General features: G+C 49.1%; 2 protein-coding genes across 5 annotated transcripts in view; one reads left to right on the top strand and one right to left on the bottom strand.

Annotated features, from left to right (window-relative positions):
- LOC119460727 (cell growth regulator with EF hand domain protein 1-like) overlaps nucleotides 1-1,504 on the bottom strand; it is a 155,300-nt gene extending 153,796 nt beyond the window's left edge. For both annotated transcript variants that reach the window (XM_049673171.1, XM_049673172.1), the window contains exon 1: nucleotides 1,070-1,504. The gene's annotated coding sequence lies outside the window, so the exon portion shown is untranslated. The remainder of the gene's footprint in view (nucleotides 1-1,069) is intronic.
- Nucleotides 1-27,714, top strand: part of LOC119460723 (uncharacterized) — a 126,917-nt gene that overhangs the window by 83,062 nt on the left and 16,141 nt on the right. For all 3 annotated transcript variants that reach the window (XR_007468490.1, XM_049673168.1, XM_049673167.1), the window contains 4 exons: nucleotides 2,368-2,538; nucleotides 13,179-13,362; nucleotides 24,327-24,458; nucleotides 26,089-26,308. Coding sequence is in view for 2 of the 3 variants with exons in the window: in XM_049673168.1 (XP_049529125.1) it covers nucleotides 2,368-2,538; nucleotides 13,179-13,362; nucleotides 24,327-24,458; nucleotides 26,089-26,308 (707 nt within the window). In the remaining variant the exon portion in view is untranslated. The remainder of the gene's footprint in view (nucleotides 1-2,367; nucleotides 2,539-13,178; nucleotides 13,363-24,326; nucleotides 24,459-26,088; nucleotides 26,309-27,714) is intronic.

Raw genomic sequence — 27,714 nt, 5'->3', positions numbered from 1 at the left:
CTACAACGGCGCGGAAATTTCCTATTGCATTCATTGGACGTCGGAAATGCCCTGGTGACGTCACGAGGCAGCGCTACAGCGCCGCTGCCTCCCTTGGTGGTTGACGAAAACAAAACTAATAATTAAAAAAAGGCAGCGTTGATGACTGATCACACTGGAGTGTGGTAAGCTTCACCAGCGAAACGCATATTAATTGATCTATAACAGCGCACAATTAGCACATACATATATAATGTGAGCGCAGAAATGATCCAGCCCGCAAACACAGTGCTATCACTTCGTCTTTAATATGACACACACGGCACACAACAGTGACTATGTTAAGTTCAATGCACGAAACTCTCAGTACAGCATAAAAAAAAGGAAAAAAAAAAAAGCGGAAGCATTGAGAATTGTGCGTCTAGACGCATAGATGTAGACACCAATAACTTTGGAACTCCGCTCATGTGTGATATAGTTGTCGGGGCTTACGCAGTCCAGATAAAAAGCAAAGTGAATGACAGGATATTGTTCTGATTAAGCAGGGTACTACAATGAACCGATCGTACACAATGTAATTAATGATACCCAAATACGGAAACGGAACTACCACGTGGAATTTCTGCAGCACCGAATAAACACTGTGTTTACCCTCTTAATGTTAAATTATACATTTGCTTTTGCCGGAAAAACGTTTCAACTGGTCATATACAGATGTTCAAAAGCCAGAACAGTCACCAAAGCAAAGAAGTTTTTACAGGGATACTTAGGCGCAAGTTAATCCACATAACCGACGTCATTACAGAGCGTTCTACAGCGACGCCTGTCATGTTCCTCGAGTTACTTTGCGACGTCAGGCATCATCAGTCAGTAGCCCATCTAACTGACAGTAACCATGCAACACTGACCGGTTAACCCATCTTTGCCGGAGATAAATCAACAGCTACCATATAGCCCAGATAACAGTATACAAGGTCAACTTCAGGAGCAAGAAACAGAAAAATATTTTCTAGAACATGTGCATTGCTAAATGTATCGCACTTGCAACAGTGGCTCAATTAACGTTCTACTGCTGAGTACATGTGCTTACCTGTTGTCTTTGGGGAACCGAAAGAACATGTCGGTACTGCTTTGCTGTGGAGTTAGATGCTTAAGACATCACAGAGCTGTACACAGGCCATGTGAAGGCCCGAATTCGGCATCTCGTGATCTCGTTAGACACAAAGTTTCCTACGTATTCCCCGTTCACAGACGCCGATCTTCCTTCCCCATTTCACATTTACCTGTCTTCGTGCTTCGTAGCGACTAGGCCCCACGCCGAACCACGATACCGACGTCACTAGAGTGTTTTAACTGAGCGCTTGCTGTCAGCTCCGCTCAGACCAGCATGTGCTAGCAAGTGCCACACAACCGCTTAGCGGGAACGCTATTGCGCTTGCGCACAACGCTCATGCCGGCAGCGGAACGAAGACCACATCCCGCGCTCCGCTACAAAGTCGACTGAGAGGAGCGTGACAGCGTGTCTACTTGGCTTCTTCGTGTCGTTTTGCAGCCGAGTTGATAGCGCGTCGCTCGCGTCTCCGCAAGACGCGCTTATCAAATGCGAGCCGACGACAACCACTGTCCGACTGTCCGCGACGTTCCGCGCTGCGAATTCAAATGCACCCCCCCCCCCCCCCCCGTCCCACAAGAAAAAGAAAATGCGTCGGAAAGGGAACACGATTGTTTATTTCTTTTGGTATCTATTGTTTTATTTTAATAATTTTCTAATGTCGAACATTATAAACATGCCACGTGTATACTCCAATTGCAATACTCTTTAATCACCCCGGCAACCGGCAGGAGCGCGCTAGTATACCTAAATCTGAAACTAGACCAACTAAACCGCGTTTTCCCATATTTACCCACCGTGGTTGCTCAGTGGTTATGGTGTTTGGCTGCTGAGCACGAGGTCGTGGGATCGAGTCACGACCACGGCGGCCGCATTTCGATGGGGGCGAAATGCGCGTACTTAGATTTAGGTGCACGTTAAAGAACCCCAGGTGGTCCAAATTAATCCGGAGTCCCCCACTACGGCGTGCCTCATAATCAGGTGGTTTTGGCACGTAAAACCCCATAATCTCTATTTCCCATATTTAGCGCAGACATGCACAAAACGCACTGAGTGCGAACACAGATATGCAAGCCGCACGATTCCTACGGGGACTAACGCCCACTTAGAAATCAATGTCGTTACATTTAGTTCTTCTTTCTGGAAAACTAGAGGAAGAGACTTTTTTTTTTTGTATGTCGCTCAATCTGTCCTCGCGTACAGTCACGCACAAGAACGGGCCTTACAAACTCTGATTACCGATAAGCGATGTCGCTACGTCTTCTCCCTGCTTGCAGGCCATATTCCTGTTCTCGGTGATCAAGTACCAACCGCTGGTGTACGCTAAGACATACGCGTACCCGTGGTGGGCCGAGATGCTGGGCTGGTTCATGTCCCTGGCCTCCATCATTATGATTCCCACATACATGGTCTACTTCCTCGTAACCACTCCCGGCTCCCTGCGACAGGTAAGGGCAGCACTGCAGCGTCGGTAATTATTCGTCGACGGACTTTGCTTCACGGTGAGGCAGTACATACCGGCTGTTCCTACGCGGACTTCAAGTAATATTGAAAAGTAGTCGTTCTGAATTAAAAGGACGGTTCCCTCGGGGACATGCCGGCACTGATGGCGACCACGAGCTGACGGGTGACACGGGGTAATTAGTCGCTAGTTAAGAAGAATTCATTAATTAACGTTTGAGCTTTTACTTTGAGCGGCCACATCTGTATTGGGAAACTGAAGCCAGCTCTCCGTACAAGTCATATCAACATCTGAATCTTTAAAAATTCCGCGATTACCCGCGGAACTGTGGCACGACGAATTTCGGCTATCAGAGCGAGCGAAACCGAAACTGGGAGTTGCAGTGAGCGCAAAGCCACGCCCTTTGAGGTGACGTTCTGCTTACGTCACCCAGCAGCTAGCAGCCAGCGCGCTGTGACAGCGAGGGGCACGGAGCCGATGCACGCTGACTGTTTCCTCTTGCCTCATTAATTAGCTTGTTTAGTTGATAACCTTAGATGACACGTAGTAACTGTGGAATCGAAGTAAGCCGGTATACGCAAGACACTGTGGTTTGCCGCGCAAGCATTGTCCACCTCGTGGAGACGAGGAATTGCACTATCTGCCAGAGATGATCGATTACCCCTTACAATTTCTCAGTAAAATAGAAACAAGTTGTATAGTTGTGATTGCACACGAAGGCACAGATACAGACTGCGCCTTTCAGTTACAAAGTAGATGCGCCTTCCGCAATATTCTGCTTCCTGTGCTTTTCTGAAAAACCTTTCGTGGTGACTTGCTGGTAGTTTTGACGTTGATCAAAAGTTGTATCGAATGGCTTACAATAACTGCGGATTCGTTCCTGCCTTCTTTTTTTTTTATGAGAGGGTCTTCTTTGGCGACTTCAGATCAATTGGCGTTCGTGGGACTTGGGTTTCTAGACACTTTTGTTTCGTAATTCAGACAACTTGAGGCCCTCTAGTGTACCTAAGAAAGCGCTAAGGCGTCAAAATGAAGCTTATTGGAACGAAAAAGGCGCACCGAGTTAGCTCTAGCTATATACGGAGCTGTAGTAATGAATAATTAGCGCAAGAAAACAGAAATTAAACCCAACCCTGATGGCCCAGACGGGCCAATCCCGGAGGTAGTGTAATCTAAAAATGTGGGCCGACCCCGATTGTAGCGCAGTACAAACAAACCACACGGTACACTAATGCGCTCCTTGTCTTTCTTCGAGTCAACCGCTGTTGAGTCGCCTTTCCCTCCCCCTTTTTTATTATTTATTGAACATCTTCAAATTTTAATATGTTTGAATATGCATGGCGGAAATCAGTCTGTAATATGCTATTATTGTATTTCGTTGTTCGAAACTACGGTGTTACCGCTCTCATTCTTTCTCGCTCCTTTTCCTTTCCTTTTTTTTCTTTTCATTTTTCTTCTTTTTTATTATTATTCCCCAGAGGATTCGAGCGGGCTTATCTCCCCAGCTGGTGGAACGTAACCGGTCGGAGAAAGAGCAGTACTCATTTAGTAACGCAGCCGTTCGGACATGATCGATCGCGACCAATTTCGAGGAAATCATCGAAATCATCAAGCACCGGATTCGACATCACCACCCACAGCGCTTCATCTGTTCATCAGCTCTACAAACTATGTCAGACACATCCTTCTTTGTATTCACGTGTGTATGAGTGTGACAGTAGAGTGTAATATGGACGCAAGGATCACCTCTACATATTCGCAAACGACGATGCAATGCATTCGCACCTGTGCATGTCTTCACGCCTTTGAATGCGATGATTTCCGTCCTTGCTCCTTTTGCTTCTTATTTTGAAGTACGAAAATATAAAAGGCAAAACGGCAAGTTGTTGAAGAATAGATAACGAATGCAATGAAGGCTAGCACTTATTTGCCATGGGTAATCTCTCTCGAACGTTCGTCAAGAACTATAGTCATATAGTGATCTATTCGAGGAGACCGTTATTCACATTACCATAAGTGATCTTTTTTTTAAATATCAGTGGCGTGCTGGAACAAATGAACAGATGTTACGCACGTATCTATTTTGGTTGATTGTATCTTGTGTTGACCTCATCGATGTAGAATAGTCCTGACGCCTTGGTGAATTTGTTGAAAAAACGCTTTTTGTTCTTGTACAGTTGTTTTGGATGCCTTTCACGTGATCCACTGTGATTGCTAAGCTGTGCCCGTTCCTGATGGGTGCCAATAAAGCCTTGCAATATATATAGATAAACAAGCCAAGTCTTCTGTGTTCACTGTAGTAACGCGCAACTAAAACATTATGTCTCGCCGGCGACAGCCGGTCCGCACTAGGTTCAGGTGGGGTCCGGTGGGAGCTTGCAGCGCCGGTATCACACGTCTAAGACGGTGACAGAAGTGCACACATTTACTAATTTTTTGCTAAACTGAAAATGTGAAAAGTAATATTAGCATGCAACTGAAAGAATGTGGATGCCAACTAAAAGCAGCTGGATCGCCGAAACAGCAAGACAAATTCAATTCGGAAGTTCTTTTTTGATGAACCCGAGTGAGTATACCTTTGTATCGCTACACGCTTCTTTCAAGTGGATGCCATATACTTTTTTTTTCCCCTTAATCTTTCGCTACCTTGAGGACTTGCGCGCACGCAGCTCGTTCGGTTAAACTATAAAATACGAACAGACGAAATAAGAAGACGTGACTTCTCGCATTCCTTGTGAGCTTAAATTTAAGGTGGGGCCGAAGCGGTGGGGTTGGGGAGGCGAAGGGGATGGGATTTCACTTTTTAAGGAGGGGCTCGGCCCCACCTCGACAGGTCAGATGTAACACTGCGGCACCCATTCGACAAGCGCTGGAGGTGACCAGTAGTGCCCCGGTCGTGCCCCGGCCGTGCCCCGGCCGAAACGTCAGCAAAATCCTGGTATTTTTTCTACGTGCTTGTAGTCGTTGACTTGTTTCACTGCCGGTCCCTGCGATTCAACACAAGCACTCTGATGAATGTATATATTTTTGTCCCCTAAAGTCCCCTTCAGTTTCCGGGGCTTTCGATGAACGAATGTTCTACACATGTCCCACTCACAACGAACTGGAAAATTCTACAAGTGTGTGTGTGTGTGTGTGTGTGTGTGTGTGTGTGTGTGTGTGTGTGTGTGTGTGTGTGTGTGTGTGTGTGTGTGTGTGTGTGTGTGTGTGTGTGTGTGTGTGTGTGTGTGTGTGTGTGTGTGTGTGTGTGTGTGTGTGCGTGTGCGTGTGCGTGTGCGTGTGCGTGTGACTTGTGACTGCAGCACCCACCGGCAACGTAGCTGGCCGTTATCGCAGGGTAGCAAGCTCACCAGCCCTGAACGTCTCCGATTTTCGTACACCCTTTATAACGTACTTGGGGAGCACCCAAGTCATGCAGGATACTTCTAAGAAAAATTCGGCAGAGACACTTAACACTGCTTACGTGTAGGAATGCGAAAGCATTATAGCCCCTTCGGTGAAATGTTTTCGATTGATGTTTTAGACATGCATTAAAGTTCTTTCTGCTGATTCGGTGTGTATGTTTGCGTATGCGTTGGCCACAGCTCATTTTATACTCGAGACGTGGCGTCGAAAGTCCGTCCCAGTAGACACATCACCGATGAAATCCAAAGAGCAAGTGACGCGTGGGAGGCAGCACGCTCATTTCATGCACTCAAGACATGGCGCCACCTCCTCCCCACTGGTTGCGCCAGCACGTGCCCAATAACGCACGCACTAGGCGCACCTTTAGTCAGTCAGAACCGTGGAGCCACCGTGGCGCCAGGCAAGCGTGTTCGTCCGGGTTCGATTCCCACCGAAACCGGAATGTACCAAATTTTCTTTTCAAAGCCATTAATTTACTTTGTTTACAGAAAGCTCCCTGATAAATTTGACGTCAATACGAGAATTTTTGACATGTTTTTACTCTTTGCGCAGTCGGCCATTTTTGGTACCATCATTTGGTCACGCCGCCGCCGATGAATTTTCGTGTAATCGGGCATATCATGTTTTCGCTTTAAAAGCGGAGGCGAGACCCGTCGCCGGGTTCTGTTCCAGGACTCATGTGGAGGCATGTCACCAATATTCTAGAGACAATCATATGAAAAAAAAAAAGGGAGAATGAAGCCATAGTAACTATATGGGACGCTAGTTGTTGTCCTGTTTAATTGAAATGCATAAATTATAAGGGAAAGAAAAGTGGGCGAAAAGATTATTTTCCGTAGGTGGGGGCTCTTTCTTTTTTTCCCCTTTACCTTGTTATTTCGACATTTTAATTAAACGCAACAATTACCTTCCCCTATACTATCTCCGGCATCGATGTCTGTTTTTTTTTTTCTTTCTTTTTTTTTCCCCTCATATAGTTGTGACTAAGAAAAGAAACGGGCCCTTCCTGTGTCCTTATTCTTCTTACTCTATACACAGAGAGGGCCTCGAATTTGGCATCCTTGATGCCATGAGGTAGCGTACGGGGTTTCATTGGCCAGTCGTCTGGCTCTTCAGCTCACGTGCTATACGTGACGCCTAATGTTAAAAGGACGTTCCATGTCCACCCCGACGGCCGTGACCAACGCTGGCTAACACTCCCAGGGCTAGATCTTGTACACACATACACAAATACCCAGTAAAGTGGTCGGGAGGATATCTTAGCGACGAGATATCTTATCGTCGCTTTCACGCCCCGTTACCTTATTATTTCTACATTTCAATTGAATAAAACAAATAACTAACAAATAACTAACCCTATGGTCTCCCTGGCATCACTGACTGCTGATACAGTTGTGACTAACAAATATGAAGCCCTTCGGATCTCTCATTACGCTAGGGAGAGTGGCCAGCATCGTCCGCTTCAGTTTTCGGGGCTTTCGATGAACGAATGTTCTATCAGATGGCCAATTCATAATGACCTGAGCGCAAAATAGTTTCGCATAATGTTCTTATAGTTCAAAATGTAAGGCGTGAAAAGGCTATAAAGGGAGCAAAGTACACTCACGTGCTCAAGTAAGGCTTCGTGCGTCGTCCGAGTGCCTCGCGCTTCGTGAAGGGTCACTGCATGCTGGCAGCGGCACACGGCGTACATCGATTGGTGACACAGCAGGAATTCAGAATGCAACCACGGCGCCATGAAATCTTTGGAATCGCTTCGTCGTGGTTCCCTACACGAAACCACATGTTCCCTGCAGAAGGACTGCGAAAGCACGGCCTGCGGATCGGCTCGCAGGCTAATGCGGCAAACGGTGTCGTCCTGGGCCTGAAAGCCGCGTTCTCGTTTTCTCTAATTTGGCATGCATGCGGGAGCTCGGGGTTTGCGCAAGATTAACCGTGAGTCAATCATCATCATGCATACGTTACACCCTCCGTGTCAAAGTGTCGTTCTTCGAGGCGCATATTTTGCAATGCACAGCTGATCGAACATGTTGCTTCAGTAGAAGGTGAAAAGCCGTCGCCTCTTTCTTTCTTTTTTTTAATTTCTTTTCCGCAATGAGTGCTCCACGTGGAGCGAGGCAAGCAAATGAATGCATTGTCTTGCCTTCTAACGAGGCTAAAGAAAAAGCTTCGACCTGATAAAGAAAGCGAAGGAACAAAAGGTGTGCCACGAACTAAAAATGAGAACAAAAATCAGCCCTCTTCTCCTTCCTGGAACAACCTCCCGTGACACTCCCCACTTTATCTTCTTCTTTGCGTTATCGACGTATGAGCGAAGTCAAACGAGGCCAAACACACTGTTTTGTCAACAAAAGTATGCTCATTTCGCGCTGCTTCCATGCTGGCGAATATATTGCAATTTCAACTTCAGGTAGTCCGGACGCAATTCGATTTCGATTGCAGAGTGAACTTCTACAACCGAGCAGTCGAGAGATCTTTCAGAAGGTCGAGGTTCTGGCGCGAATTTCGGCGAAACAGACGCTCAGCCGCTCCCGTGACAGATCCATCACGCTGAGCACGAATGGCACAACGCAATGACGTAAACGGCGCACTGCTAATGAACGAGAAGATAAAAGGCATGGCCTGCGGTGCCTTGAGAAATACGAATTTGCTGTCCTTTCTTGAAGTGTGCACAAGAGACCTCCCGCAGACAGGTTTCTCAATGAGTCAGTGCTGTTCTGTGGGGGCGATTTCACAAGCACCGTTCGCGTATTCCGTCGTTCCGCTCTTCAGTCGACGCGACTCGGTATCCAGACGATTTCTGCGATTTGCTCTGTCGCGACTGGATTTACTTTCACCTTCCGGTGCACCTTCATCGGTGACAGCCGAGACTCAGCAAAGGCGGCTACAGGTAACGTAATTATTTATTCGTAATAAATGAAAAGGTAAAAAGAAGGTTACTGTCTATCACGTGCCCAGAAATATTATGTCTAACCCCGAGATGCTTGTTAAAGGAATACTATATATCAGCTTAATCTAATGGCTAAACTTGATTGGTGGGCTTATTGGCTAGAGCTGACTGCGGGAACTCAAGTGTGATCCGAGGTCTTCGCAGTTCACCGACGATTTTGGGCGAGAGCGTTCGAGCTCCACGGGAGTTTGGCTGTAAATTGTCTGACGACGCCTCAGAGCAAATTACGTTTAACGGTATCGAAAAAAAAAGTGTTAAGTAAGTAATGTGTGATGTATCTTTGACCGAAGCCACACAAGTACCGTGATTGCTGAGGCTGTACCAAACTCTCTATTCACCGAGCGAAGCTGAAGTCTTCTCACGAAGGTAAGTTTATTTTTTTCTTCTGATATGCCAACAGGTTTATAAACTGCGACTGTTTAAAGTGATACAATGACATTTGTAATTAATGTATATTTTAAACATATATCCTCAAATTACCCCATGTTTGGAGTACTATGTCTTGCGCGTAACACGTTGGAAATATCTTTTATTTTTTTCTCGACAGAATCACACAAAAAAAGCAAAAATTAAAAAAAAAATTAAATTTCCAAGCAGGCTGTATTGGTTTCGCAGCCAAAGTGGGGTAAATAATTGTCTTAGCACAATGATTGGTTCATTGTTGTGAGGGTGTATGGGCACTAGGGTACATAATCAAATAACGTAACCAAACACACAAGTCACATTTAATCACGCATTACAATGCTTACATGCTCAATTAACTTATGATACAGCTAGTGGGGGTCCTACGGTCTAATCTTGCAATCGTGCTTGCTCCCTAATCGTAATGGGCCCGCCGTCGTCAAAGGAGGTGGGCGCAAATCGGCCTTTCTGTCCGAGTCTCTTCATGCCATTTCTAGAGCTACATGTCGAACGCGGGAACTGCATAGCCGACAACCGTCAAATTTCTGCGACAAATTGCAAACTTGTAAGCCTTATAACTGCTGACGAGCACCTGCTTGAGTTTGATGGATTACACCCACTATGGCAGAGTGAGCTCTCTCAAACGCAACCACTCCCGCTCGGATCGATGAACGTATACTCGCTGATGCCTCACTCAACGCCGAGCAATATGCTAAATTTAGCTGTGATTGCGTCATGCTTGGCACGACAACAGCACCATGCATCTGTGCACGCGACCCACGCATGATCTAGTAATGGCTGCTTTCCCCTACACAATGATATTAAAGTAAGGCTCTTGAGCAATATGGTTACGAAGATAAAAGCGATAATAGTATTACTTGTTTTGTTACATGTGATATTAGCCAGCGACCCAGTATGGGGACCGAACTGAAAAACGTTCCACATAAAATATATAAAAAAAAATAAAGGATAAAGTCGCCTTACAGCGATGTATGCTTATTCCGTTTGGCTTATGGATAAGAAAATAAAAATGAAAGAATTAACAGTAAATGGCAAAGCGAGCACAATCAAAGCGAATAAACGTAAGTTCGCCATTATGAAACAAAGACAATGTTACAAGGTTTGGGAACGCGGCACCGCCACAGTGGACCACTGGCTTCTGAATTTCGGAGCGACTGGGCAGGCGCTGTAGAAATAGAGCAGGCTCTGGTTTTGTATTTTAAATATAGATGTTATTCAGTGCTTAATGAGGTTTCGTCCAGTACATCCGAGATGTGTTTCGAAAACGGTGAATGGGGATGTGTATTCGCACGAACGGTGTTGTACTACAGGATTGGATAAAGAAGGACACATGAGGACAGCACTAGCGCTGGAGTTTAGCAAATAAATAGATTGTAGTGAAGACGAATGCCCGGCGCTGCAGCCACATCGCCAGTCATCCGGGAAGCGCGAGCTCGAGATTGCCTGAGCCGCTCTGGTTGAGACACGCTGCCAACGCTGCCCGCTGCTCTCTTGTACTGTGTTCACATTAGATTCTGGTGGAGGTGCTGGGTATTCGTCTTCATAAATACTTGGTAGAAGCTTTTTCCGGGGGCCAGGAGTTTGCTACTCTGATTATGCAGTTTATAGCTCCGCCAAACACTCTGTCCCTGTTGCTTTGTCAGCGAAACCGAAAGGGATAACAGCAGATGTGAAACTTCGTCTTATACTGAAAAAGAAAGAAAGAAAGTCCTAGGCGGTGTCAAGAAATTTTCGGCCTGGCGACGAATTCGTACATCGCTGATCACTGCTGCAAAAGGAGGCTAATTTTGTCAAGCTCTGTTCATAATAGCCGCAGCTAAGAGCCAAGCCGAGGATGAGCCAACGGTCTAATTTGTTCTTTGCAGAGCTTACCGAGGCTACGTTGGTACTTACGTATCTATACTGCAGTAGCGCACCCAGGATCTCTGCCAGGGCAGGGGGGGGGGGGGGGGGGGGGTTAAATGGAAGCTTCACGGAAGGATTAGTAGCGTACAATGGGCGAGTCCTCCACTCTTCTCTGGAACATACGATGTCGGCTTTTGTTACTGATTGAGCGAGCCTTCACTGTACTGCGCGCAAATGGTGACACGGACGCAGAATGTGTCCTCCTTCATTTTAGATTACCTTTCTCTTGCAGGAAGCCAAAGCTAACGCGGGTTGACCACGCAACATGGTTATTAAGAGAGCATCGCTACCTAACGTGCTCTCGGTGAAGCCCCTGCGCCGCAATTCCTGCAGGGGCGATGACTCGCCCCTGACAACTCAACGGGTGTTGCCCACATGCGGAGGAGAGGTGAAGGCCGTCGAAGATGGTGCAATGTCGTTTTTAGCGTTAGAATCATCGGTGTAGTGCGCGTTCGGCTGACCAGAGCTACGATTACAGACTAAAGATTCCTGCTATCCATTTGGGAGGATGCCAACTTTCCGACACATTCGCTAGGCGCACCATACGCGGAACTTTCGAAAGTGACTTGTAGACTCACCGCGTAGCCAAGACAAAAATGAAAGGGTGCGCCGTGTTTGCTTAGCGATGCACTGAAATAGCGACACAAAATCAGTTAATACTGATGAAACTGATGACCAAACTTTTCTCTTCTCTTAAAGGCGAACCCTCCGGGAATTTACTAACCGTAGCTACTGCTAGTCTGGCCGAATAGCTCATCCACCAGACAGTAGTGATAATAGTATAGCAATCTGGGCTGGTTGATAGGTTCAAAGTAGTCAATCTTTTAAAGAGACGATTAAAACGAGGGAAGGCGAAGAAGGGAGGCAAGGCACCTGCGCATGCTACAACTGAGCTTTTGCTGGAAAATCTGAAGGCACACGGTGCGACCAAATGAAAGGAAACACCGAGTTTACGTTCAAAGCCGGTAACATTCCTTGTGTATACTCGTGATAGTTAATTTTGACCACCTGGGGTTCTTTACTGCGCACCCAATTCACGAAATAGACGTGGAGTAGCTTGTCTTCGTTGTCCCAGTTGTAGAAGGTAAATACTCTTTTGAATGTCTCTTGCGAGGTTTCGGGGTCCTAGGACGAAGATCTGTGGAATCTCTCTAGGCACTTGCTTGTTGCGGTACGATCAATGCAGCGGTACCGGAGTAGGCATGGACGTTGAATTTGCCTATAGCAGCCCTGTCGGGTAGCGGTCCGTACACCTCGGAGACCATCATTTTTGCAAGAGGCAAGCTCGCTTGTCCGAGGTAACAGTGGCGTTTTCGTCACAGTTTCGCTCTCGCGATTTGCCGTGAGTGACCAGTACATGAACGAAAAAGTTCCTCCACTAGATGTCGCGTTGTAGTGGCGGCGAAGAACCAAGTGCTACCAATGATATGAGTTCACTCTCTATTGGGTGAACTTGTGCCTAGAAAGGCAGGCAACACTCAAAGCACAACGACAGCGACGAGCGCAGTCGTTGGTCGAGGAAACTAATCTCATGGGTCAAGTGCGTCCACTGATTGTACATGTCTCACGGGAGTAATCGCTCATGCTCGCGTACATCCGAGTATGGGCAACACTATATTTGTGGCGTGCGTGTAATCTCGCCAAACACGTCTTCTTTTCCATAGCCACGACGTTGAATAAATTTCTGATACCGTAGAGGGGTCTTGCGCCGAGCGACAATTGACTTGATAACAGCGATAAACAGGTGACAATGAACACTTCAAGAAGTAAAACAACAGCTCGTGCCAATAGATCCGGATGGATACATAAAGAACACGATATGATCCTTTCGAAACAGCACACGCCTTAGGCAGATTTGCACGGCCGACTTCTGTAATATTGTGCATAGAAAGACAAGAAAACGTGTATACCGAATGTCTACCATTACCTCTTCTTGCCTTCAGGCTGAAGACAGCGAAGAGTCCTCATCTGTCACAAGTAGACTGGGCAACAAGGTGAACTCGGCCGGCGCACCGAAGCGGGGAAAGTGGACCGGCAAGGCGGACTTCGTTTTCAGCTGCATCAGCTATGCCGTGGGCTTGGGCAACGTTTGGCGGTTCCCGTACCTCTGCTTTGAGAACGGAGGCGGTGAGAGCCCTTGCTCTATCTATCCAATGCGTGTTTTTACCAGATGACAGCTTTTGTTTCTTGCTCTCAAATGTTAAATATTATACGGGCTCCACCATGCTGTCGTAAGTTATACATATTACATTTTTAATTAGGGGTTGTGATTTGGACGAGTCGGTTATTCATAGTCAACATGGTTTTGCGCTGACAGACACAATGGAGGGCAAAGGACACACGACGTGCCTCGTGTCTCCTGTGCCCATGGGATGGCAAGACGCCTTTTAACGGGAGCTTTACTTCGTCCGGTGAAGTCGTGTTCGCGATGCAATACGAGATTACACGTATTCTGCATGTGGCAATGGCGGTGATGCGTACGGCAACTGACGGATTTACAGGAAAACGCCCAGCGGACCCCGTTCTACTAATTAATCCGCTAAGGGTGGTGATTTGCATTAGTTGGTTCTCTATTAATTGCGAACTCGTTTAAGCGCTGACAGAAATGTACTCGAGAAGGGGCAGAAGACAGGCGAAGTGCTTCGTGTGTCATGTGCACATTCTTGTGAATTGTCTGTCAGCGCTAAAACAACTTCATTACATTTTTTTTTCAGCATCTTCCCGAGACACGTTGTACGTGCACATTGTCTTCAATTTTTATCAAAATTTACTCGTAAGAGATTGCGCAAAACATTCATCCCAGATATGACGTCAGATACATGCCAAACTGCACGGAAGTGCTTTAATTACATTCTTGCCGTCAGTTTTCCAGAAAATTAACGCTAATTTGATGGAGACCGTTTTGTCGTCTAAAAGCAACCGTGAAGTTCATTTTTGAACACCTTGAAATGACACGAGAACCCAGGATGCAGCGTTCACGTGCTAATTCATCACGCGATGTTTCATTTTCATCTCCATTTCGAGGCAAGTAAATTCGGTTTTTACGATCATAAACTTGAGGAGAAGGCTACCTTGCCCACGTGCATGAAGATATTGATTTCAGCGTCTAACCGCAGTGTTAAAAAATGGTTTTGCACGTTTTTAACATACCAGTAGGCAATAAAAACCGACTAGAAGAGCGATCATGTGCTCGAGTTGTCTTCGAGTCTCAGGAGGGTATTGAAAAAGAGTAATATGATAAGCGTTGCACCAACCCACAGCCGTTAGATTTCATGTGATTAAGGTTAAGTACGAAGAATACCGGGTGAAAATTTGGAGCTATCTACGAAAGACGCCAGTATAGCGCTTTAGCTAGCACGGGAATAATGAGTGGTATACATGGACTGATCCCTTCGTCTTCGAGCGACATCCTTCTTTTTATTTTACCCTAATTAGTCATCGCAAGTTAGTCGTATGGTAATGATACTTTCATGTGTTTACTATTTTCTACACTTGTCCTTTCAGACAGTATACAAGTAAAAAATAACTGCTTCCAAATTTATCTAAATAATAATCACTCAAGGTGACGCGGAGTAAAGTAATCACTGTGCGAAGTCATATGCCACAAGGTACACATTAAATATTTTAACACCCTTACTAGTCATAAAGGGTTATTGATTTTTCCCATGGCTATGGCATCTACAGTCTTGAAAGGCGAGATGGACTCGGTGAAGGGGGGCAAATGAAGTCATATTTTTTGGAGAAATTTCGTTGCTGTGACATGACACGAGAAGTGCGTGAAATAAACTGTAATAGTTGTCACTGTCAAGCTCTTGTGTCATATTTTCAGTGCACTCCCGTTGGTAGAGGTAGAGCCTTGGAGTTACTGGCCGTTGGTCAGAATTCAACAGAGTTCTCAACTTCGTCTTCTCTCATCGCAGGTGTAGTTTGAAATTGCCGTCGCGTACAATTTAAAAAATATATATACACCCTAAAAAAATGCGCACTCTTTGGAACCTGCCTTGTCCCCACACAAGTATCGTCGTCTATCTTGCCTGCCTTATCTTTCTTTAACGCTACGCGCCCGGTACTTCCACGCTTATAGGTCCCGGGACGCGCGTTATCAGCGTGCCATAGCAGTCTTGATATTATAGTAGCGAGTGCATAGTTTTCGTTAAAGGAAACGCAGGCAAGAGAGATTAAAATTATTGTTTGGGACCTCAAAGGTTGTAAACTTATTATTATTATTATTATTATTATTATTATTATTATTATTATTATTATTATTATTATTATTATTATTATTATTTTAGTGTAGCCTTAATAAGGGTGTTCGCCACGAGAAAAAAATGTCACAGTTTCGCCCTAAGGGCGAAGCAATGAATGCGATAGCAACACAGCAATGTCATACGAAGTAAGGTGAGCGGCCTTGGTAGCAATATGAATTGTAGTAAACATGAGCTGATTAAGTAAGCAGGTGTGCTGCGGCGTAAGTAGACCGACATGAAGAGAGACTCGATGACCACGAGAAGGCGCGTGTGAAACGGTGGTGTTGATGAGAAGCGCTTCCCGTGGGCAGCGCGTGCGAAGGGACACACCTGTAGTGCTGCACTGCCGATCTGGGCAGCATTGCATGTGTAGCGTGCGTTGGAAAATGTGGCCCGACTATTACTAACTGAATGAACAAGCGTGGTGTGAGCGCGCACAAACAAACATGAATAGATCACACTGAATGACTGCAGCCAACGACTGTCAAAACGCTGGCAGCGCAACGTACCTTCGCCCGCTGCGCGGGCGAAGGTACGTGCGCTCTACCAACGGAAACTGAGCGGCATAAAGGTCGGAGCCGTGTGGAGATAAGAGACGGTGCGGTCGAACGAACGACGAGCGCGGTTGTTGGAAGCGTAGAAGTGCGCCCCCCCCCCCCCCCCCCCATGCTCCCTCCGGCGCTGGCTTCCCGCTTCCTGGCTTGCGCGTGGGAGAGATAAGAGACTGTGCGGAGCGACGAGCGCGGTTGTTGGCAGAGAAGTGCCCCCCCCCCCCCCCCCCCCTGCTCCCTCCGGCGCTGGCTTTCCGCTTCCTTGCTTGCGCGTGGGAGATTGAGTGTGTTCGCTCTCCGTGATAGCGCGCGTCCCCCCACGCTTCCGCTGGGGCATACGGCGCGCGGCGAAGATTTTATCTATACGGAACGTCACGGCGACGGCGACGGCGACGACGGCGACGACGCCGACGGCAGAAATCCGGTTGAAGTGTCCATATAATTGCTATCGCAATAAAACTAGCACTCTTAAAGGGCTCCTCACCAGGTTCCATTGTAAATTTTGGTTATACACGGGAAGCTTTAAACACCGTCTAAGGAGCGTTTCATAGAAATAATTTTTCAAATCGGTTAATTATTGGAGGAGATAGAATAAATTGACTGTCCTGTTACCATGCCGCCAGGAGGCGAGCATCACTGTCAGCGGAGACACTCTCCCCCTCTGCTTCTAATAGCGTTCTCAAGCAGTACTCCGCTGCCTTCTCCCATAGCGGAGCCGATGGACTACCGCGCCGTCGAGCCCCGCCTTGTTGCAATAGCAATTATATGGACACTCTAAGCGAACTTTCGCCATCTTCGTCGCCGTCGCCATGAGGTTCCGTAAATATTTAAGTATATGTATATTGTATGCCATGCCATGCTATATGACATGCGGTATATCCGGGGACTATATTGCCACCCCATTCTATCACTGAAGTTGCTCAGACTAGGTCTTACATTCTTGACAAAGTTATGTACAAGAATTCTGAGAATGGCAGCCCACAAACAAACGACATTAAACAAAACAGCGACAGCGCATGCCTTTTATCTCAAGTCTTCTCAAACTTAAATATTAAAAGTGTGAAAGAATAGCAAAGCTCAAACCTGAAAATGATGTAATTCTACTGGCGCGGCTGTGCACTACCTCCGGGATCGGCCCAGTAAAGAAGTTTGAAACATACCCGATATGGAAAAGTGGTAGTAAAGTCGCTAAACATATTTGGCTTTAATTAATAAGCATCAATGAAATTTCTGATGACAGGATTCAAGCAGAGGACGTGCCCCTAGCACAACAACACCTTTTTACTTAGTCAGCTTACGTTTACTTCAATTCATACTGCCACTACAGCTACGAGTCTTACAATTAGTGTAATATTCTACCATTTTAAAGCGACAGCTGTAAGAGCTTCGTTACGCAGAAAGCACGGCGTCACCGGCGTTGACCATGAGTGAAAATTGTCTACCAATCACAGCGCGTCGCCTTTCTACCAATCACAGAGCGGCGCACGCCACGTGCGCCACTCGGTTCCTTGCAGCACCACCAAATGGGGCTCGCCTCCGCGGCAGCGGCGGCGTGCGTCGCGAATGAACGCCCTTGTACGCCCTTGTGCATAGCAGCGCCCCTAGCTATGGACGAGAGAGAGCTAGAGCGTCGGGAACGAGAGAGAAAGAGAGCGCGCGTAAGGAACGAACGATCTTGTGCACCGCAGCGCCCCTAGCTACGGACGAGAGAGAGAGAGAGCGTCGGGAATGAACGCCCTTGTGCACCGCAGCGCCCCTAGCTACGGATGAGAGAGAGAGAGCGCGCGTCGGGAACGAACGCCCTTGTTACGCCCTTGTGCACCGCAGCGCCCCTAGCTACGGACGAGAGAGAGAGAGAGAGAGAGCGCGTCGGGAACGAGAGAGAAAGAGAAACGAACGCCCTTATGCACCGCAGCGCCCTTAGCTGCGGACGAGAGAGAGAGCGCGTCGGGAACGAAAGCGAAAGAGAGCACAGCTGCGCCTCTAGCGGCAGCGGCGAGTACTAGCGTGGCTACGACGGCGCGACGAGGGACAAGGCTTGACCCTAAGGGGCTTCGCCCCTAAAGCCTATGCCAGTAAATGTCAAGGCTTCTCCGCAAGCAGGAATGGAGCTATAGCAAAGTTACAGCACAAAAACGCGATGCCTAACTCATTTCTCAAAACCACGCTGTTACCCTGTGTTGCCATATGACTCAGTCAGACAGACGACGCGAGGAAGTATCCTGTTTCAGCTGAACACCTACTCGGCGCATACTGACGCTCACATATTGACACGTATACATGTTTATCTTTCACCGGTGGCCGCTTTCCACCGGCTAACAAATGTTAAACGTTATCGCTAGGCGCAGGACGCGCCTGTATCGGAAGTTTCTAGAACGTTATCGATGCTTCTTTCCATTGCCTGTTTTCACCGACGCTTCTGTTATCTGATTGCATGACTGACGCGAATTGTCTGGAACTTTCTGGAAGACACGCGGGCATCAGGGATTAATCTAGAACCTTCGATGACTCAGGTATAAAAGCCGACGCGTTTCGCCGCTGATCAGATTTTTCGACGATCGCCGACTGTGTTCGCCGCTATCGTTGTGCTTTGAGTGTACCTTGCTTTTGTGGGCACAGGTTCGCCCAATAAACAACCAGTTTCGTCGTACACAGTTTGACGACTGTTTTCTTCAGCGTCACTACTACGTGACATCTGGTGGAGGTGCTAGTGCGTTCATGCAGCGAACGCCCCCGCAAAGCCGCGATCCAAGCCCGAAACCGGAGGACAACGCCAACGTCACCAAGGACCAGCGAGCTAGCCGTAGGCAGCAAGGACTTCTGCCGGAGTACGGACTTCTTCCCGAGAAGACCACAGCGATCAAGGCCAAGTCAACGACCCCAATGGCAGCCCCAGCGTCCCCCATCCTGCTGCAACAACCTCGGGAGCCCCCGACCTTCCGTGGATCATCGGCTGAAGACCCTGAAACCTGGCTGGAGACATACGAGCGGATCGCGACGTTCAACAAATGGAGCGACGACGACAAGCTACGCCATGTCTATTTTTCGTTGGATGACGCTGCTCGGACCTGGTTTGAGAACAGAGAGACCACCCTGGTTACGTGGGACCTTTTTCGTGAAAACTTCGTGAGGACCTTCACGAGTGTCGTACGAAAGGAGAGGGCAGAGGTTCTCTTAGAAACCAGGGTGCAATTGCCGAACGAGAACATCGCGATCTTCACGGAGGAGATGTCTCGCCTCTTCCGCCACGCCGACCCCGACATGTCTGAAGAAAAGAAAGTTCGGTTCTTGATGCGGGGTGTCAAAGAGCAACTATTCACCGGATTGATGCGCAACCCGCCCAAGACTGTCGCCGAATTTCTTTCCGAGGCCACAACGATCGAGAAGACGCTTGAAATGCGCGCCAGGCAATACAACCGCCGTGCCCTGACCAACTACGCCGATGCTCAAGCTCTAGGCGCCGACGACCTGCGCGAGACCATCAGAGCAGTCGTTCGCGAGGAGCTGCAGAAGCTCTTACCCAGGTCGCAGCCTCAAGTGGCATCTATCGCCGCCGTCGTCAAAGAAGAAGTTCAGCGCTCACTTGGAGTTCCTGATGTGCAGCCGCAATCGCCGCAACCCCAGCCGGAAGCGCTGACTTACGCCGCCGTTGCCCGTCGTCAAGGCCCTCCTTCACGCTCGCACCAGGGCCAAGTAACGCCGCAGTTCCGTCGCCCACCGCCGCCGCCGCAGCCAGCACGCCCGCCCGTCACCCAGCGCAGCTACCCGAGAAAGACGGACATTTGGCGCGCCCCCGACCACCGCCCGCTCTGCTATCACTGCGGGGAAGCTGGTCATGTCTACCGCCGATGCCCATACCGCGAGATGGGCCTACGTGGGTTCGCCGTCAACGCGCCGCGTCCACAGCTTGGCGAGCGGCCACGTGACATCGCCGACTACCTCGCCGGAGCCCAGTGGCAACCACGACGACCCTCACGCTCGCCGTCACCAGGACGTTACCTGTCGCCGCAGCGCCGACCATACACTGGCCCAGCCCGGGGCCGGTCCGTGAGCCCCTATCCGGGAAACTAAAGGCAGCAACCGATGGAGGTGCGGTTGCTGTACGACGCAATGCCGAAGATCCTCCGACGCCGCCGACGACGACGATTCGCGATTCATCACGACGAGATATCAGCACGCCGCCTAGCAACAGCCTTGACAACACTTCGCCGCCGAAAGAAGACCTTCCGACGCGACGTAGCAGCAGCAGAGCAAGCCGACGCAGCCGTGATCCGACGCCACGAATTAACCGCAATGCCAGACGCCGGTCTACCGATCTAGACGTGCTCATCGATGGCCATAACGTCACCGCTCTTGTCGACACTGGAGCCGACTATTCCGTCTTCAGTGGCCCGTTCGCCGCCAAGTTGAAGAAGGTGAAAACAGCCTGGCAAGGACCCGATATCCGGACAGCGGGAGGCCACCTAATAACGCCGACTGGAATCTGCACAGCGCGAGTCACGGTAAACAACCGCACTTACCCGGCGAGCTTCGTAATCCTCCAGCACTGCTCCAGGGATGTCATCCTAGGCATGGACTTTCTAAATCAACACGGTGCAGTCATCGACTTAAGGTCCAAGTCGATAACGCTTTCAACGCACAACGCGATACCACCGCATACGAGCATAAGTTACCATGCCTTGAATGTGCTTGAAGAACAAGTCACCGTTCCGCCTCGCTCCAGCGTAATGATTTCCGTCGGCACCGAAGTGCCTGCAGACATGGAGGGCGTCATTGAGGGCGATCATCACTTACTGCTCGACCGTGAAATTTGCGTCGCTAGAGGCATAGCTGAGCTACGTGCAGGGAAAGCAACGGTGATGCTCACGAACTTCAGCCCCGAATACAAGCACATTAACAAAGGCACCACGGTCGCCTACATCGACGAAATAGTACAAGCCAGCAGTGCTTTCGCCTTCACGGATTCCAGTGCACCCGCAACGACGACTATAATACCGTGAACCAACTTTCGACGTCAATCAGAACCTTCCCAGGCATAAGAAAGAACGACTAAAAGCTCTGCTCCTGCAATACAAGGATTGCTTCTCGTCGTCGTCAAAAGTTCGACAAACCCCTGTCGCCAAGCACCGCATCATAACCGACGAAAATTCCCGCCCATTGCGTCAGAGCCCGTACCGAGTTTCGGCGCGCGAACGCGAGGCCATAAGGCGACAAGTCGACGAAATGCTACGCGACGACATCATCCAGCCGTCCAAGAGTCCGTGGGCGTCCCCCGTGGTGTTAGTGAAGAAGAAGGATGGAACCCTACGTTTCTGCGTCGATTATCGTCGCCTCAACAAGGTCACGAAGAAGGACGTATACCCCCTCCCACGGATTGACGACGCCTTGGATCGACTGTACAATGCAAAGTATTTTTCGTCGATGGACCTCAAAACCGGCTACTGGCAAATCGAAGTCGACGAGAGGGATCGGGAGAAGACGGCCTTTATAACACCAGACGGACTGTTTGAGTTCAAGGTCATGCCGTTTGGTCTTTGCTCGGCACCTGCGACTTTCCAACGCGTCATGGATACAGTACTGGCAGGCTTGAAGTGGCAGACTTGCCTCGTCTATTTGGACGACGTCGTTGTGTTTGCCTCAAGCTTCGAAGAACACCTGCGGCGCCTTGAAACAGTTCTTCAAGCAATCAAAACCTCCGGACTCACGTTAAAGCCAGAAAAGTGCCGCTTCGCGTATGAGGAGCTCTTGTTTTGGGGCCACGTCATCAACAAGTCTGGAGTGCGCCCCGACCCTCAGAAAACTGCGGCCATCTCCAACTTTCCTCTGCCCGCTGACAAGAAGGCAGTGCGTAGATTTCTTGGACTGTGCGCCTATTACAGGCGCTTCGTCAAGGATTATTCACGGATCGCAGAGCCACTGACGTATCTCACGAAGGCCGACGTCGAGTTCAAGTGGGAGACGCCGCAACTCGAAGCATTTGAAGAACTGAAGCGACGCCTGCAATCGCCGCCAATACTTGCGCATTTCGACGAAAACGCCGATACCGAAGTCCACACCGACGCAAGCAGCGTAGGACTCGGCGCCGTGCTTGTGCAGAGGACTGATGGACTAGAAAGGGTTGTAAGTTACGCTAGCCGGTCGCTATCGAAGGCGGAAGCAAATTATTCCACAACAGAAAAGGAGTGCCTCGCCATCATCTGGGCTACATCAAAGTTTCGTCCCTACCTCTATGGCAGGCCCTTTAAAGTTGTGAGCGACCACCACGCCTTGTGTTGGCTAGCTAACTTGAAGGATCCTTCAGGTCGCCTCGCACGATGGAGTCTGAGACTTCAAGAATTCGACATCACCGTCGTTTACAAGTCCGGGCGAAAGCACTCTGACGCCGACTGCTTGTCTCGCGCCCCCGTCGAACCGCCGCCACAGGACGACCAGGATGACGACACTTTCTTGGGACCAATCAGTGCCGACGAATTCGCCGAACAACAGCGAGCCGACCCGGAACTAAGGAGTCTTGTAGACTACCTGGAAGGCAAGACCGTCATTGTACCGAAGGTGTTCAGGCGAGGATTGGCGTCGTTTTTCTTGCAAAACGACATTCTCCTAAAGAAGAACTTCTCGCCTCTCCGAGCCAACTACCTCCTCGTGGTACCCTCAGCATTGCGTCCAGAGGTTCTGCAAGCTCTCCATGACGACCCAACGGCTGGACATCTCGGTTTTTCACGCACTCTCGCGAGGATACAAGAAAAATACTACTGGCCTCGCCTCTCTGCCGACGTCGCCCATTACGTAAGGACATGCCGAGACTGTCAGCGACGCAAAACACCGCCGACAAGGCCAGCCGGACTTCTACAGCCGATCGAGCCACCTCGCCGACCGTTCCAGCAGATTGGGATGGACTTACTGGGGCCTTTTCCGACGTCGACGTCCGGAAATAAATGGATCGTCGTCGCTACGGACTACCTCACCCGCTACGCCGAAACAAAAGCCTTGCCCAAAGGCAGTGCCGCCGAGGTAGCCCGATTCTTCGTTGAGAACATCCTCCTGCGTCACGGTGCCCCAGAAGTCCTCATCACCGACAGAGGTACTGCCTTTACGGCAGAACTAACTCAAGCCATCCTGCGATACAGCCACACAAGCCATCGCCGGACCACCGCCTACCACCCGCAGACGAATGGCCTCACCGAGCGCCTAAATAAGACCATCGCCGACATGCTGGCAATGTACGTCGACGTCGAACACAAGACGTGGGATGCCATCCTTCCGTACGTGACCTTCGCATACAACACGGCCGTGCAAGAAACGACGCACATGGCGCCGTTCAACCTGGTCTACGGAAGGAACCCGGCAACGACGCTTGACGCCATGCTACCGGACGTCACCGACGAAGAAAATCTCGACGTTGCCACCTATTTGCAGCGTGCCGAAGAAGGTCGACAGCTCGCCCGACTGCGCATCAAGAACCAGCAGAGGACCGACAGCCGACACTACAACCTTCGACGACGCTACGTCGAGTACCAGCCCGGTGACCGTGTTTGGGTCTGGACTCCGATACGCCGACGAGGACTTAGCGAGAAGCTGTTACGTCGCTATTTCGGACCATATAAGATCACCCGACGTATTGGCGCACTGGACTATGAGGTCGTGCCAGACGGCATTTCGCAATCACAGCGGCGCCGGGCACGACCTGAAGTCATCCACGTGGTGCGTCTTAAGCCTTTCTACGCCCGCTGACAAACTTAGGTACTTTGTTACTTTGTTATTGTTTTTTTGTTATTTTTATTACGCGTGGTTTTGTTTACGCTTTCACATTTGTTTGTAGCATCGGGACGATGCTTTTTAAGGGGAGGGTATTGACACGTATACATGTTTATCTTTCACCGGTGGCCGCTTTCCACCGGCTAACAAATGTTAAACGTTATCGCTAGGCGCAGGACGCGCCTGTATCGGAAGTTTCTAGAACGTTATCGATGCTTCTTTCCATTGCCTGTTTTCACCGACGCTTCTGTTATCTGATTGCATGACTGACGCGAATTGTCTGGAACTTTCTGGAAGACACGCGGGCATCAGGGATTAATCTAGAACCTTCGATGACTCAGGTATAAAAGCCGACGCGTTTCGCCGCTGATCAGATTTTTCGACGATCGCCGACTGTGTTCGCCGCTATCGTTGTGCTTTGAGTGTACCTTGCTTTTGTGGGCACAGGTTCGCCCAATAAACAACCAGTTTCGTCGTACACAGTTTGACGACTGTTTTCTTCAGCGTCACTACTACGTGACAATATACTTTGACGCAGGTGCATTCCTGGTCCCATACTTTATCTGCCTCGTCACAACGGCGGTTCCTATGTTCTACTTGGAAGTGGCCATGGGACAGTACCTGAGTAAGGGTGGTATAGGCATCTGGTCCGTAGCCCCCATGTTCAAAGGTAAGTTGCATCCAAGTAGCGTTGTTGTGATATAGCCTATAGGAAAATGGGACACTCAGGTGACAGCGTGTCGACGGAACTAGATGAAAATCTCTGCACGCGATATATATGTGTGTGTTACCCGGCCACCATCAGAAACGTTGGTAAACTAATTTTACTACCTTTGCAGGAAGCGAATATCTGTACCTTTTTATACGTCACACTGTGTAGCCCAATGCGCCACAAGTCGACTGACTTCATTTATTCATATATTCTATCCTAGCGAGCGAGCGTCAAAAATCTCTTCCACGTCAGTGTGTAAACCAGAAACCAGCGAAAAGCCATATAGCACGGTACACAAACACTAACGAACTAAACTAACCAGACTACAAAGTTAACTAGAAAGTTAGAACTAGAAGATATAGAAAGACTAACTAGAAAGTTAACCAACTAAACCACGGCGCGTGCTCGGGTATACATCGGCCGGTTTTGCCGAGATACGCCGACCGGCTGGCATCTACAGGAAGCGCGACAACCCGCCACTGTGCTTCCCTTCTTGCCCGCCGCAACGAAAGCCCGCGCACTTTATACAGCCAGCAGATGGGCGAAACAAAACAAAATTTATCGTGGCGTCACTCGACGCTAATGCAATGGTAAACTCGGCGGCTGTAATGCAGTTCCACTCCACGTGAAAGCTGGGGAAGTGCGGAGCAGTAATTCGCCGGTGTAAATCTTCTTTTATCCGTGTTTATCTCGTGTTTCACTATTCTTTTCACGATGTTCGGATTAGCTTGCCTGCGCTGGCGAGCAACTTCAGCTTCTCGGGCGCGCACAGCTTGATCAGCCCTGCGTCAGCGCTGTCTTTCATGGGCGAACACCAGCTGTCGCTCCAAGTGTGCTTGCTACTCGGCGTCCACTGCGGGAAAGAGCATCCCGAAGCGCGGGAACGGCTTTTCTAGGCGCGCTCCTCCACTCCTGCTGGATGTGACGCTAAAGCGGCGGCGCGGCAAGCGGAATCCTTCCAATTGCAGGGTGCTAAAAAAGAGTTTTTAACGAATTTCTGTTAATTAATTCGATTAATTTATGAGTATTCCTGTATTTTATATTATTCTGAATGTAGTTTAATTTTACCCGGTTTTGCGCTGGTATTGGCATGTTTTAGCCCTGTTTTGCGCTTGTGTTTTCTGAGCATGACGACATGACATATTAGACGCCGACAACCCGGATCCCTAAAGTGCTGCGCTTAATATTTTTGTTGTTTCTAAACGGGTGAATTTTTGTTTCATTATTATTTCTCAGGCTGCAGTGAACACTTCTAGTCGACTATATATATATATATATATATATATATATATATATATATATATATATGTGTGTGTGTGTGTGTGTGTGTGTGTGTGTGTGTGTGTGTGTGTGTGTGTGTGTGTGTGTGTGTGTGTGTGTGTGTGTGTGTGTGTGTGTATTTATATATGTATGCATGTAATGGGAAACTTTGCAGCTTGAGCCTAAACTTCACACTAGCGCAGACGTCCGGCGAGCGTGCGTTGTAAATCTTTTCTAGCGCACATACGGCTCCTGTGCTTTATCCTGTGGATGACCTTCACGAGTGCATTTTATTGCTTTGAACATGCCTGTTTTGCATTTTCCGCAGGCATAGGCATCGCATCATTTGTGATCCTTGCGCTGTCTAACATCTACTACATGGTGATCGTAGCGTGGATCCTCTTCTATCTGCTCTCATCCTTCGCCGCAGTGCTTCCTTGGAAGCACTGCGGCAACCACTGGAACACCGACAAGTGCTGGGAGCACAACGAAACACACCCAACACCGCCGCACAACAGATCCGTCACGCCCATTATGGAATTCTGGGAGTGAGTATTCGTTCGAATCCTGTACTGCCTTTATTGTAGTGATAAATGATATCGATCATTCACAGTACTCCTGGACCTTGATGTTGTACACCCGTAATGATATCCACCGCAAGTACAAAAGAGAGAGAGAAAAAAGATCACGTTTCTCCCTCAAGACTTGAATTGGGTCTGCATGCGAAAGCCGAGTATACGTTATCTCAAAGCGAGCCTAGATGCTACCTACGGAATTGCATAAGGTCGCCCAGCTATCTCACTGCAAGCTTACTTCAACTCAGAGACCACTCTATACCTCAGAGCTCCGGGCCCTCCAAGGTCATCGTTGGGAACTCCCCCTATATGTTGCTTCGTGTGTCGCGCGTATCGTTCGGCAGGCAATAGACGACAATGCAGAGAAAAGCAGGGCCGCGATGTTGTAGCGAATCCTTCTCCGATGATATTCCTTTTCGCACTTTTCGCGCTTTGTGAGTGGTCAGAGCGACGTCCCGCCCGCGTTATCAAAGCGATCAGCCAGCCGTGAACGGTGGATGATAAGAGTCGCATATAATCGAGCGGAAGGCATCGCTACAAAATCGCGGCCCTAGCTCTAGCTGGAGTCATTGTCTCGCACTTGGGCGAAAACTGCTGCGGCGAAATCTTTTTATTGCGATAGCAATTATATGGACACTTCAACCGGATTTCTGCCGTCGGCGTCACCGTCGTCGTCGCCGTGAGGTTCCGTATAAAGTCCAAGGGCGATAAAATCGTCGCCGCGCGCCGTATGAGCGAGTGAAAGCGCGGGGTGGGACGCGCGCTATCACGGAGAGCGAACGTATACGGCGGAAAGCAAAAGCGACCGACGCGCGAAAGGCGTGGGGGTATGGGAGGGATGGAGCGGGGCGACGCTCTGTTGCGGGACCAAAGGCGTATCTTGCAACCGGGCGCAAGGGGAACTGGCCACTCAATCTCCCACGCGAAAGCAAGAAAGCGGGAAGGCAGCGCAGGAGGGAGGGGGGGGGGAGTACGCAGCCAACAACTGCGCCCTCCCACTCTGCCAACAACTGCGCTCTTTGCCCGCGGCCCACCCCGTCTCTCATCTCCACACGGCTCTGACCTTTGTATGCGCTGTGCATTCGCCGCTCAGTTTCCGTTGAAGCGATAGACCACACGAACCTTCGCCCGCTGCGGCGGCTGCGCTTGCTACCAGCGTTTGGACAGCCGTGGTCTACGGTCCTTCAGTGTGATCTATATATTCATGTTTGCTTGTGCGCGCTGACACCACGCTTGTTAATTCAGTTAGTAAGCGAATGTGTTCAAGTTTATGCAGCCGATAAAGCTACTATCCCTACTCCGAATAGCTCTCTACTAATTTGCTATCGCAATTGATGCTTCGCCTTTTGGGCGAAACTGCGACATCTTTTTTTCTTTAC

Source organism: Dermacentor silvarum, chromosome 8 (genome assembly GCF_013339745.2).
Source record: "Dermacentor silvarum isolate Dsil-2018 chromosome 8, BIME_Dsil_1.4, whole genome shotgun sequence".
Taxonomy (NCBI): Eukaryota; Metazoa; Arthropoda; class Arachnida; order Ixodida; family Ixodidae; genus Dermacentor; species Dermacentor silvarum.
Note: the sequence above shows the minus strand (reverse complement) of the source record. Positions and strands in the feature narration are given on the sequence as shown.